General features: G+C 34.7%; 1 protein-coding gene across 4 annotated transcripts in view; it reads right to left on the bottom strand.

Annotated features, from left to right (window-relative positions):
• The window catches only part of IPO11 (importin 11), an 85,864-nt gene that overhangs the window by 33,997 nt on the left and 38,282 nt on the right, over positions 1-13,585 (bottom strand). For 3 of the 4 annotated variants that reach the window (XM_027745584.2, XM_027745585.2, XM_039379750.1), the window contains 7 exons: positions 12,197-12,312; positions 10,665-10,741; positions 6,172-6,251; positions 5,561-5,641; positions 2,968-3,063; positions 1,394-1,507; positions 423-544 (listed from right to left, as the gene is read on the bottom strand). In XM_027745584.2, the coding sequence (XP_027601385.2) occupies positions 423-544; positions 1,394-1,507; positions 2,968-3,063; positions 5,561-5,641; positions 6,172-6,251; positions 10,665-10,741; positions 12,197-12,312 (686 nt within the window). Of the gene's footprint in view, positions 1-422; positions 545-1,393; positions 1,508-1,536; positions 2,670-2,967; positions 3,064-5,560; positions 5,642-6,171; positions 6,252-10,664; positions 10,742-12,196; positions 12,313-13,585 lie in introns of those variants that run through there. The other variant, XM_039379751.1, reaches the window with a different exon arrangement.

Here is a 13,585-nt window from a genome sequence, read left to right as displayed (position 1 = left end):
ATGTTAAAAAGGGGAAAACCAGGATGAAAGTTCAGGTCACCTACAACAGGAAAGAAAACTGACTATTGTTCTCTGTAAGGGACACCCAAATACTAACATGCCAACTAAATCAACTACTTAACCATAGAGGAGAGAAGCAGATAGTTCAATGTTAATATAAGAATGGACAATAAAATCTGCAGTGCTGGTTTCTCCCTTTACTAAAGCACACCTTCCATGACATAGAAGAAAGGTTACTATGAAGTCAAATAAAAGGGTAACATAATGTAGCACGGAAATTCTTTTTAAGTTTCTCTTGGGAAAAAAAGAGTAAATAAAACTCCTTATATTGGAATATATAGCTGCAGAATTTTGAAATAGTTTAAAAACTATCTCAAGGGCCTTTGAAGCATTCTTATTTAACACACTATATATTTGCTTACCCATTCAATGATGGCAGAAGAGAAAGCAATGCCAAAGCAGAAAGTTTTCTTCTTTCCGGTTGAGTGATGTTATCCATCCGATCAACCCACATTTCAATCATGTTACCAAGAATCTGGTCCAACTGCAATGGGAAACAGAACATTTCTTTTTATTTATGGAGTGTGTCAGGCTATTCAGAAAATATTTCCTTGTAATTTTTCTACCAACTGAATACACTGTTCAGTCTTGGAATACAGTTATGTATACATAATACACCACACAGCTATGTATAGCTGACAGAAATAGCAAACAACAGTTATTTTTTAAATTTTCTATGACAGTGCTTCCAGGCCCTGAACCCCATACATTAATTGTAACCTACAAGTTAGAAATGCACTTAATTCACGGACAGGGCACGGATTCAGAGTCATGAATTACTCAAACAGTTTTCCCCTAACAGTTTAATACATACAAAGCATGTATGTATTACATACATGTTTTACCTACACTGGTGATAAATTTAAAAAAAAATAAATTGTTTTTACCTTTTGAAAACTGTATTATACTCAAGGATAAGAAAATTACTAAAATTCCACTCATAGCAAAAGAACCTCAGTAATCTCATCAGTGAAACTGTAGCACATTGAACCTGACAACCCAAAACCTCAGGGGAGAATGGTTAAACCATTATCCACGGTGCAAGACCCATCAAGACAGCACATGCCCTCCAGGAGCATGCAAACTAAAGGGGTCTACATGGATAAGTGTGGGATGCTTTAAGGTAATTGTGGGAATATGTAAAAATTGTTACGGGATGTTCAGGGAGAGGAGCAAAGAAGGGGCAAGGGCCCCTTTTCAAGGCGAAGTGTGGAGGAACAACCACGGAAGACAGAAGGAAAAGCTCCTTTCAATCAAAAGAAAGCAAGGCTTCCCGATGCAGAACAGCTCAAATACCAAGACACAAAAACCCCAAAAGGACAATAAACCTTACCTCCTGACCCAATTCACATGCCATCTGGCTCAGAAGTAATGAAAAAAACCTTGCATTTTGTAGTAGAACTCTACCCATGATCCCCAGATAAGTAGACATCACCACTGGGTATCTCTGTAACAAAAATAAACCAAAATAAAGGGTGCTTAGTTTAACTAAAAGAAAAATATTTGACACAAAGCAGCAATACATGGAATATACTTGCATGCATCCCTTATATCTTTTATTAAATTTTAAGTTATAAATTGTAATTTAAGAGCCCCTCAGAAGACTAAGAAAACAATCTTTACCAGGATTTCTCAATTCCAAACAGCCGAGTCAGCTTGCAAAGTGATTTTACTTTAAATTTAAAAACCTGTATCTTAAGGAACAAACAGTATATTATACTGCTAAAAAATTACTTTTGAAGTTGATTAGGGTTCAAAATTACTGCTTACAATTTCAGTAACATTAGAAAATGTATTTCTGAAGTTGTTACTTATTTCAGAGAGAAGCTATAATACATTTGCCTGTAATTTTCAGGTGTTTCAAAATTAACTGGATAAATTAATAAGTTCATTAATTATCTTTTGTTATTACTTTTAAAAGAAGCTACAGAGTTTTGTACTAAATTCAGCTTGTAACAATATAACTGTATTGTTACATAACTGTAAGAATATAACAGCTAACCCAGATTAATATATTTTCAATGGGGTACAATGAATTTATTACTCTTAAATCAGAAGACATTTTAATAATCCACTCTCTATCTTTGTGCTTGGTACAGCAAAAAGTACGCTGCTACACAGTATTACTTGGCTTAAATTTGGAAATCTTATTTAACTCAATAAAAATGGGAGCCAAATATTGATATTTGAAAGTCTTCAATTCTGGAAAAAAGCAAAGGTTTTGATTAAAAAAGTCAAAAAGCATGAAGAATTCCACCCACTGATTCTGCTGACTAAAATACTTCAATTTTTCTCCTGCTAATACTGCAAAATTCAACACATTTAAAGCATATTGGATTTTTCTCTTTTTCATCCAACATGGCAGTTTGTTGAAGACAAAGAGAGAAAATGGAGAAATAAAGACACCTAAGTCAACGAAATCTTAAAAAATCTTCTGTCTTACACATTCTTCAGCTCTTCATATTAGATATGTCAATTAGAAAAAGAAGGTCAACTCAATCTTCTCCTTGTCCAGTTTGTTCTTCTCTGGTTCAGGCACATTTAAGAAGGAGTAGTGTGTGTTTTTAAAAAAACCCCAACAAAAACTCCAACACCTTCAAGGGATTAAACTAGACATAGAGTTACAGCAGCTTTTAAGTGTTAATAGTGAAGGAACAGTAGAACCACAGAATAAAATTTGTTCTATTTTATTAAAACAAACACTACATGACAAAACAAGTGATGGATATGTTGGTTTATATCTTGTGCTACTATGTTACTTTTATAGACTTTTAATATAGTTGTCAAAAATCCATCATATGCTCTTAAAACAAGAGAAAATACAATATCAATATGAAAAAACTGACCCAGATAACGGCCTTTCACGTTCAAAAAGGAAAAGTAGAGAATAGTTAAAGTAATTCTTACCTCCCCATCTATAATCCCCCTGAATACTGATGGCAGAAGGGGTTGAAACATTTGGGGACCCAATACAGGGTTTACTTTTAGGACATTTTCTACAACCTTAAGGACAAAAGCAAATTAGACAATTAGTAAAGTACATTCATAAATCTTAACTGAAGCTTTAGTGCCATGTATGCTGGTGTACATATATAAAGTGCTTGCAGGATGTTTGTCATTAAATACCAGCAAACCCTAGGACTGCTGAAGGTATATTCTAGTAAAGTACTCTGCAAACCTGAATCTGCATAAATGGACCTGATGAAAATCAAGATGACAATGAAATCCACCCTTCTAAGCACCTTGCGAGCCTCCCCACAGCCCTGGCAAAGCCGATGAGGTAGCTGGAAGGAAAGTCCTTGTTAAGGTTCCAGGAAAAGCAGCAGGTTGAAGGCTCATTTCCATACATTTGTCTCAACGCTTTTTGAAGAACCACTGATAAGGACCTACCATCTCTTTGCAGATGTGCTCTCAGAGGGGCTATTCTGGGTACCCCAAGGTACTCTTAACTTCCACTTCCACCCCCCACTGAGCTGTTCCCTAAAGTAATTTATAATCTTGTGTTCTTCAGTTTTAATTTTGCCCAGATGTTTAGGCTCTCCCCTTATAGTAAGATGAAGAAGAGAAGAGGCTGTGAGAATAAGGGGCTGATAGCTGCTCACACCCACTTCTAATAAAGACAGAGACCACACACATATATACACACACTGATGTGTATAAAGCATATAAAGGTACAATAAAGGTACCTCCCTCAAACACTCTTAGTCTCCACTTACTTCTATCTCAGAGGAACTTCCACAAGGAACTACTCTTCCATGCTCTTGTCCAATCCCCCCTAAATATTTTTTTTGCTTTTTGAACTTTGTTCCTACTAGCTTCATTTAATACCCTCTATTTCTTGCCTTGAGAGAGATATTAAGCATCTGACCTTTTACAGTGGCTCTCAATTTTGTAGACCTTTAATATACGGAAGTATAAAAGAGGTATATTATATACAGAGGCAAACATAACTTTTCCATCACTCATCTTTCTGGGTACTGGAAGTTTTGGCTAACTCATTTGTTCCTTGCACAGTCTTTTCAAACTTTATACTGTCCATCTCAGATAATTAAAAAACCAAGTCACATCAAGCCTCGGTAATCTGGTAATAAATTGTCTTATCAGTCCAAATTGGTATTTTTCAACCTTATTGATTTATATTTCTAAAGTCTATTTTCAATCCAGCCAAAGCTGCTTGTAGGAAACTATTTCAGAGAACAGCCCTGGGTGTTTCTGTTCCCAATATTTATCTTAGAGGGTTTTTATGTAACAAGTTAGCATAGTGAAGCCTGATAAAATGTTCTACTTTTTGTAAAAATATTTGCAAGGAGTATAGCTCAGTTATCCCTCTGGAATCAACACGGCATAGTAGGAAGATGTTCCAAGTATACTACACAAACTTTGCAGATAATGCAACGCCACTCTGGGATATCAGGAGAAAATTCTTTACAGAGAGAGTAATCAGGCATTGGAATGGGCTGCCCAGAGAGGTGGTGGATTCACCATCCCTGGAGATTTTTAAATGCAGATTGGACGTGGCACTGAGTGCCATGATCTAGTAAATGGACTGGATTTGGACCAAGGGTTGGACTCGATGATCTCGGAGGTCTTTTCCAACCCAACTGATTCTATGATTCTATGACTCAAGTGAATAAATGATTCCATCATTCCATTTTAGAGATCTGACTAAAAGCTCCTGCATAAAACATTTGCCCAACTATAGACTCTAAATATTACTGATAGACTGAACTTGACATTTTAAATTTCAGAACTAAAGTCCTTAAGCTCCTCACAGCAGAAAATACAAACAGGGAGGTCTAACAACTTCTGTTATTTTCTGTCCTAGGATCCTGCAAGCAGTTGTATGACCCACCAAAGAGGCTGATGGGATCCAATTTATTCCCTCCATTGCATTTACAATTATCTGAATTTAAGTCCAAGTTTTTATAAGCAACACAGAGCCCCCTGTCATGCACCCACTGGAAACATAAGTAGTAATACATTACTGCTACTAATCTTTCAGTGAAACTATCTTTCACTCCATATTCCAAATTTACTTCCTGAAATTCTTCAAAAGACACATTCAAAGTATCATTCTTAATATTTGTAAAGTTTATAAATTCCACATTTCTTTCATAATACCATTTGAAGTTTGTGTGAATATAAGGGGTTTTTAGTACTTTGAAAAACCTCTAGCAACTCTATTCCGACCATTACAATTGCCACTCATGCCAAAGGCAAAGACTGTTTGAACACTATGTCATGGTACATATGCAAGTATGCTATACAAAGGAATTTCACTGAGATCACATACATACAACATTCAATGTAGACAGGAAAGCTTGCTCTAAGACCTATTACACATGCACAGACTTTAAATAAGTAGCTTAAACCACCAATGACTCCAGTATCAAAGTTTGCTAAATATGTTGTTTTCTCCTACATGTTCTACATTCATCCTACTTGAAAACATTACATGTACAGAGCTGAGTATCGGGGTATTATTTTTATTATACTGCACCTTTAAAACTTGAACTTGACCTTCAGTAGTTATGTCCTTCAAAAGTTCACAAAATGACCGGCATAAGTCAGTAGCATACATCTGAAATAAAATGGAGAAGAAGGTATTACGCAAACACGTTTTATGAAGACTCAGCTTCTCTTCAAAGATCCTATCTGCTAAAATGCTCGTCATTCCTGAACTAATTAAAATCTAATCTAAGTATTTTGTTGGTTTTTTAACATTGCAGGATTTTTTAAATCTCAAAGAATTTTCTAATGAAGAAAGTATGAGAACAAGGCATAATATTTCTAGTTCAACTCTTATTAGAATTTATGATCATAATTTTAATCTAGTAGGATAATTAGAGTAACTGTTACTACCCCACTTTTCAGATACCAAAGCACACAAATCAATCCATAAAGCATTAATTCTAAATAATCTTCTTTCTCAAATCTGATTTGAGTGTCCACCATGCACCATAAAGACCCAACAAGAGAACAGTAATATGTTTTTATATACATGAGTAAGAGTATAAACGTGTGTATGATATTTTCCAAGATGAGAGAAAAAACAGTTTGTCAGTAGGGAACTGAGAAGATAATATGAATTTTTACATAATGATAACATACCTGTAAAAATTCAGATGATGATAAGAAAATATAAGCATTGATGATCTTAAAGCAATTTTTGAGGTTTTCTGAACTCAGCTCTGGAAAAAATAGAAATCACAATTCACAACCTGATCACCAAACTGAAGTACAACCAAAGTGATTCGCTTCTAAAAGTCTCTTTCTTCTCACAGCTTACAGTGCCAGACTCCAACAAGTAGAAAAAAGTTATCTTAGATCCAGTACCAATCAGGTTCTCTCTCCCCACCAGAGACAATATAGAAGTGGGATGACAACAGCTCTCATGTACTCAAATGGAAGCAAAAGAAATCCTGTGACCTCAAAAGCCACTATTAATAAAAAAAAATATAAAAGAAAAGGTCAAGTTTTGGATGTGATAGTGGGTTAAGAAGATATTAAAGAGAGTACAAATGAAACACATATTTAAGAGACCTACAATTACTGATAAATAATCTCTCTCACATTTGAGTCAGTAAATGCTGAGCAGAAGGAATGAAACAAAGATTGCAGTTCTGCTCTTCTGAGCCAGATGCCACACCTTGAGTGTAAGGCACACCTTTCAGTAAGGAAAGCATACCCATTTAACAGATAGATACACAGAAGAGAAGATACAGAGCAGCAGTTTGAAGAGAGAAAAAAGGTATGTCTTCAGGCACTATCTTTATGACTGTTTTCAAAAAAAAAAAAAATCACGCCAGAACATCTATGTGCAGAACTCATGGCAAAACAAAAGGTTTCAAAGTTTCACATGGACGTTGATACCAGTGCAGAAAGTCCATAGCCATTATTATCTAAAAACAAGACAAAAGACCAAAAAAACCTCAAAGGGTTTGTCTTAAAACCATCTGTAAAGTTCTAGGGAGTTTCAGGAGTTTTTCTTTTTTTTCCACCCATTAAATAGAATATTAATGTTCCTCTATTTGACATGGCCACGGGACAGCTTTGCATTTGTGCCTACTTTCATATGTCAGTGCATGGATAGGGTATGTCTTGTTATCACTTATTTTGAATATTTACCTATCTTGATTTGAAAAGGTTTTATTTTTCATCTATCCATCCAATATCCTCATCAAAAGATTCCAATACATCTATGAATTAGCTTTAGTATCAAATTATTAGCATTATACATGGCAGACCTCCTTAGAGGTCTGCAGTTTGTGAGTTTTTTTCTTAGTGGACATTTAAAGTTTCAGACACTGATCCAAATATTCAAATTCTAAGTAAATGGACACATAAACATGAAGTGCTATTAAGTTTTCCGTAACTTTCCATTCTGTGATTCTTTGATAACTGATATAAAGGTAGAAAGTATGCGTAGCAAAAATCATATTTCAGATCAGAGGGCAAAACCAGGTAAGACCCATGTAATGGAAATGACAGAATTTCAGCCATTCATCTGTGCATAAAGCTCAATGTTTAGTAAAAGCATTTTTCTAGAAAGGTATCATGTTCAACTGATTATACTTAAAAGCTAATTGTGCATCAATTCTCTTGCCAGGTTTTCCTGATTAAACACATATTTTTCTTAATTAATGTGCTCCTTTGGGTTTTGTTAGGGATCAGAGGACTTCGTCCAGGTCCAGTAATCTGCTTTTTGCCACTACCTTTACAAATACAGCACAGGTACATTAAACCTGATGCTTCTTGAAACAGGTATGTCTAGACTTTGACCATATTTCCAACCCGAAATTGTATCAGATTCATTTTAAGCATCCTCAGTGCAGAAATGCATCCAATCCTCACAGAACTACTGTATTTTCCATTCCACATCATGCAATTTATTGCAAGACATGGACTAAAGAGCCTCTGCAACTCCTCTTTAGGGCAATTATATTTCAATAGAATTTAAACAGTAGCAGCACTGCTGATATGAAAACCAAATATGACAATTATGCTGTGAACTATCCTTGTATATCAGTGATATACAAAGATTATGATACCATAATCTTTGAAGGTTAAGTGAAATCAAGCCTTCATGGAAATGCAATGTTCTGCTCCTGAAGGCAAATCTAACTGACTTGTATAATTCCTCTGATGTTCAGTTCCAACAGCAGTAGTATCCTGAAAAAAGCTCTTTTCAGAAGGACAATTATATCTGGAATGGAACAACTACCTATTATTTTCAGACTAGCTAAAAAAGTAAAATTAAAAACATTTCTATATTTTTCCTCTTTCAGTTCAAAAATCTCATGTAGGAACTATTTCTCTCCCTGACTTCCAGATTTTTCTAGTTCAACCATGTTGACATCTGACTCCTTTTCTAAATTACTTACATGCTGATGTAGCAGGTAAACATACCAGAAAAATAGTTACATTACCTGTATGTTAGAGTAACTCCATTCAGTAAAAATAATTTCAGAAAGTAAAGGTCAGGAGGTTCATATTCCTTACACACTGTAATTTCAAGAAAATGATTTTCTGGAGCACTTTGCTAGTTCTCCACTCTGCCCCAGACATAAGCAAGGCAGTTATTTATTCAGAAATTCCCTTCACCTTACCTGTCCTTCGGCTTTCACTTGGGTAACTGCAGACTGAATTGAGAACCAGTTTATCTTTTTTGCCTTATCTCAGACAGTTAAGGCATACAAGACTCGGCAATTTTGACTTTCCAGTTGAAACACTTTGTCCTGACAGCTACATCATCGTGCTAAGAAGGACAGGAAGAGCCAGACCCTAAGTGCTGGAAGTTTCAGGTGAACAGTGCTACTTGTATGCTGGAGAAACTCTGCTACAGAACTAAGACTGAACACTTATTTAAATTACTAGCACAGTTGACCATCATTGATCAATACATTTTCTTTTGCAAGATGCTGCACTTTTAACTGTGCTGTTACACTTGATATAAGTGAAGAACCTCATTTTCAAGTGTAATGAATGAATAAAGTAGCTGCTTGTGGGGTAGTGGACAGCATTACTGTACTGTTTTTGTAACTATCATGTTTTAAAACAAGGTTAGTACTAATCCAAAACTCCAGCTCTATTTAAAGCATCACAATACTATGGCTGTGTCCTGTCAAGGCTGTCCAGTCAGATTCTCCTGATGTAAACATATAGAATTTGCAGGCTAAGAGAAACTGGAAACCAGAATGGTTTCCAATTTCTGGCAAAATGTGCATCATTTTAGCTAACAGCAATCAAAATTTTTGACAAACAAAACACTCAGAAAACAAGTTTCTCAGAAAAATGCTCAGGAACTAAATTAGTACTAGAAGTCTATATGATGAAATCCATAAAAATCCTTCTATAATTACACATCAGCTGCTGTATTTTTGTCACTCATCCTCATCCCTGAAGAAAAAAGAATGTCTGACATAAGAATGTTTGAAGCATCACCCTAATGAAATCCTACCAAGCTTAACTACTACTTGCTCTACCAGCATCATACAACAGCTTTCAGTTTTCAAAACAAGTAACGTTCTCTTGAGGATGTATTTTTTCAAAAGAAAGCATCACTTTTCTCCAGGATTCATTCATGAAATAAGAAAATCATTACAAGCATAGAATATTCCCAAATACCTCCCCCTTTTGTGAGAAGAGTATGCCAAGGTTTCCATTCCTACTTATCTCTGCCCTGGAAAGTATCGCCGCTACAGATTCTAACAGGTAGCTCTGGAGTTAAATACTAAAACCACCACTAAACAGAGCAGTTTTATCATTAGAGATCTTGTATACAAAGAGAAATAACAGAAGACATCATCCTACACCTACCTATCACAGTCTATTGACCTTTAGTTAGAATAAAGTATAAGCTGAAAACAACTATCAAAAGGTAACTTCCGTAATTCTGTGAACACATTGCTCTGAAGAAATTAATTTATTTGCTATATTAGCTACACAACCTATAAAAGCACAGCTAAAGATTAATTAAACACAAACATATTAACACAATAAAGAACAAAATTTTTATACTCCCTTTAATTATGAAGCAAAAGCACTTGAAATATCAGTATTTCCTAAGCAAAGAGTCCTAATTCTCATTACTAAATTTACAGTTTGTCAACAACTCAGGAAAAACTACTGTTTTTAATTTCAGTACTGCTTGACCAAAATGCTTATAGACATATTAAGATAGTTTGAAAACATCCCACATTGTTATTAACTGAATTATGGAAAGCTAGTAATTGCATTCTGGTTGTAGGCAGAACAGGCAAGTGTTCGATATAGTCAATATCAATAAAACTCAGCACATTTGGTGTTAAATTTCAGGAACTTCTTAGAATAATCTCTGAAATTATAAACTGAAATTATAAACTGAAATTTGTCTTATCTTTTGGGTACAAGCACCTTTAATTTATTAAAAATAGAAAAATAGAGTAAAGAGACAATAAGTATCAAAGAAGATGACAAAGTCAGATAATAAAACCTGTTCCTCAATTTTTGATAATTACAATTTTGCAAGCTCCCTTAGTACTTGCAGCCACATCAGCATTAGTTAATGTACAAACAAGCAATAGCAAAAAACCCCCTGAAAATTCTATTAGTAAAAGACTTACCAAGGAGGGAAGACATGTTCTGAAATATTCTCAGGAGCTCTGGTGTAAGACATGGACTATTCTCCAGTGTCACTAACCTAAGAATAGATTAGGCAAAATATTTTAGATTATTTATGAAAAACACTGAACAATCATTTTGACAGATGTAAACACACTAACTTCCAGTAACCATCTATACGATCAACAACATGTAACAATTACTGGAAGCATACTTCAAGCACAGCAATAGTGCTTACAACACACCCATCAGTATAGGCATGGTTCTTGCCAAGATAGGAAAACAAAGAAAAACATGTTACTGTCTTTTTATAATGACAATATAAGGACTGAAATGCAGCAGCGAGAATGTCTCAGTACCCAGCCTGGGAATTCAGAGAAGGTGGATAGAGAGGAATATCTACAGTGCAAGGACAACATGTGTAGTGCACTACACATCAAAGGAGAAGCTGTGGTGGCTGTTGAAAACTCCTGAGGTTTGAAAATGGTAGCAACAAATTAAACTTGCATTTAAAGCCACAGAAACAAATTCTATTTTGTTCCTAGATCTTAGGTGTGGGATTACTGTATTTAAATAACATGTGTGATTAGGTAAAATATCTTAGCTGTTCTCCTTCTTTTTATTCAAGAAGCCATTAGAGTCCCAGCTGTCTCTGCCAGCTCCACCCAAATTCCTCTGATGCTCTAGGACATCTTAAAATATCATTCTTCTGCACAGACATCAGAATAGTAACCTCAAGATCAGTATTATTAAGAAGATATAAAAGTTCTGAACTCATACACTAAAAAAGCCTCTGTCCTAAATTTTGAGAAGCTCTTGCACTTTGACTTGCTGCCACCAGCACTAAAAATCTCAGTTTTGCTGCACATAGAACAGATCATCTGTATCTTAAGTATTTATAATTCAAATGTTCATCAACAATTTAGATCAAAGCAATCCCTTACTATTTTAAGACAAACTATGTATTCCTATTCTTCAGGAGAAATAGGTGCTGAATTCAGTCCGGCTAAGAGTTTCCTCCTCCTATAGCGTCAGCTGCACCAGAAACAAATAAATCAGGCTCACAGTAAACTGATCAGAACATCACTTCTTGTTTTATGTTCAGTCACCAAACAGCCTGAGATCTAAAAGGTAACTTCTACACTTTATCCTTGTAAACTTGACATCTCTTCCTGCAACCACCTTTGAGAACCACTGGGTCACTGTTCTCCTGAAGTCAAGCATATCAAATTGTTAGTTTAGCACGCACATTGCAGTGAGTCTAGACTTTTTGTTTTCCTGTTCATTATCATTATAGAACTGTATCTTCACTATCAAATGTCTGAAAATTAATTACGTACTCAGCTATTTAACTGTGTTTCTTTTATTACCTTCCTACTCTCACGTCTTCTGAGAAAAAGTGTAATATAAATGAAATCAAGGTAAGGTAACAAGAACATATAAATTTTAATATTCAAAGTTTTTTACAATTTTTTCTTCTGTGGGTACAAAAATAATTGTTTTAAAATTACAAACTGATAGAAAAAATTCTTACCACAGCTCTAAACCATCTTCCAGAAGATAGACATGTGGAGGCTGAGAAACATCTGTACTTAGCTGAATAACTGGAAGTAGAAAAGGATAGAGATTTTTGCTGTCTGCTCCCAGTCCCTATGAAAATAAATAAGAAATGTAAAATATGTCAAAAACCTCAAATCAAGCATAAAGAATAGCACTGGAAAAGATCTGCAGTGCTGTCATGTTCACAAGTAAACGTGCATTCAAGAAATCAAAGGTTGAACTCACATTCATTTCATACAACAAACAACAAAATACTCTGATACTCGTAAGCTTTCTCTCAACACGTTTTGAGAAAATTATATGCTTTTTGAAAACAATTCTCTTATCAATTATCTGCATATTGTTTGTCTCTAAGAGAAACAATATACATTTCTAAAACATTCACTGGTCATTCTCTTTCTTGGAAGAGTCACAAGTCTAATAAATACTACATGACTAAATGCTGAATGTTTTACAGATCAAGAAAAGAACTACTCTTTGCCCTTACTGCACATGAAATCATTTGACATATTCTAAGAATCAAGAGAAGGGTTTGTTTTCTTAGTTACACAAAGATTCACAGATCGATGACAGTGATTTATTTTTTAAATGATCCATGAGTCATATGTAAAGATTTCTTCCCAAGAATGCAGAGTAAAGAATTTCTTAGCAATCACTTAAAAAGAAAACCCAATTTTTAAAAATAAGCTAAATAGAACTACTGTCAAACTAATAATAAATTAGAACTAATCCTAAAAGGAAAAGAATTCTTAAACTGGGAACTGCCAAATATTGAACAGCATTACAACATATTGTAATATTACTACTTAGGAAGAACTGATGAATTTGCATGAATTTGCATAATTCCTATATTTTGAAAATGGTTAATTTAAAATTATTTGATATTTCTACGTTAAGGTTTCTTTCTCCATTTACTTATTTAAACAAATTTACCTTAAAAGAATCTTCCATAAATTTGTCTAATACAAAGAGAAATACCTTTTGTATACAAAAATACCTAATGTTTACGCTCCACAGGAGCCAAACCCAAGAATTTCTACAATTTGTTTATGGTAAAAATATATTTCCTCTTGTTTAAACTTACTCCACTTTTAAAGAAACCCTTATTTCTCCTCTCACTGTAATGTTTAGTCATTCCCTTTCCACTTCCTCGCCACTGTTAACTTGTATGATACCATCCTCTTAGTCATGCATGTCCCCAAGTTCAAGACTGCCTGCATATTAATTCCGTTCCTGTATGGACACTGTCCTACGTCCTCAGAGCACTTCTCTTGATCTTTGCTAGTCCTACTATAACTTTCTTGAGATGCAGGAAGGGTTGGAGAAGACAGGATGGCATACAGTCTGCGGTAAAGAAGTAGTT

Source organism: Pipra filicauda, unplaced genomic scaffold, assembly GCF_003945595.2.
Source record: "Pipra filicauda isolate LSUMZ 115617 unplaced genomic scaffold, ASM394559v2 scaffold174_size2080704_pilon, whole genome shotgun sequence".
Taxonomy (NCBI): Eukaryota; Metazoa; Chordata; class Aves; order Passeriformes; family Pipridae; genus Pipra; species Pipra filicauda.
This window is presented reverse-complemented; position numbering and strand designations above follow the sequence as displayed.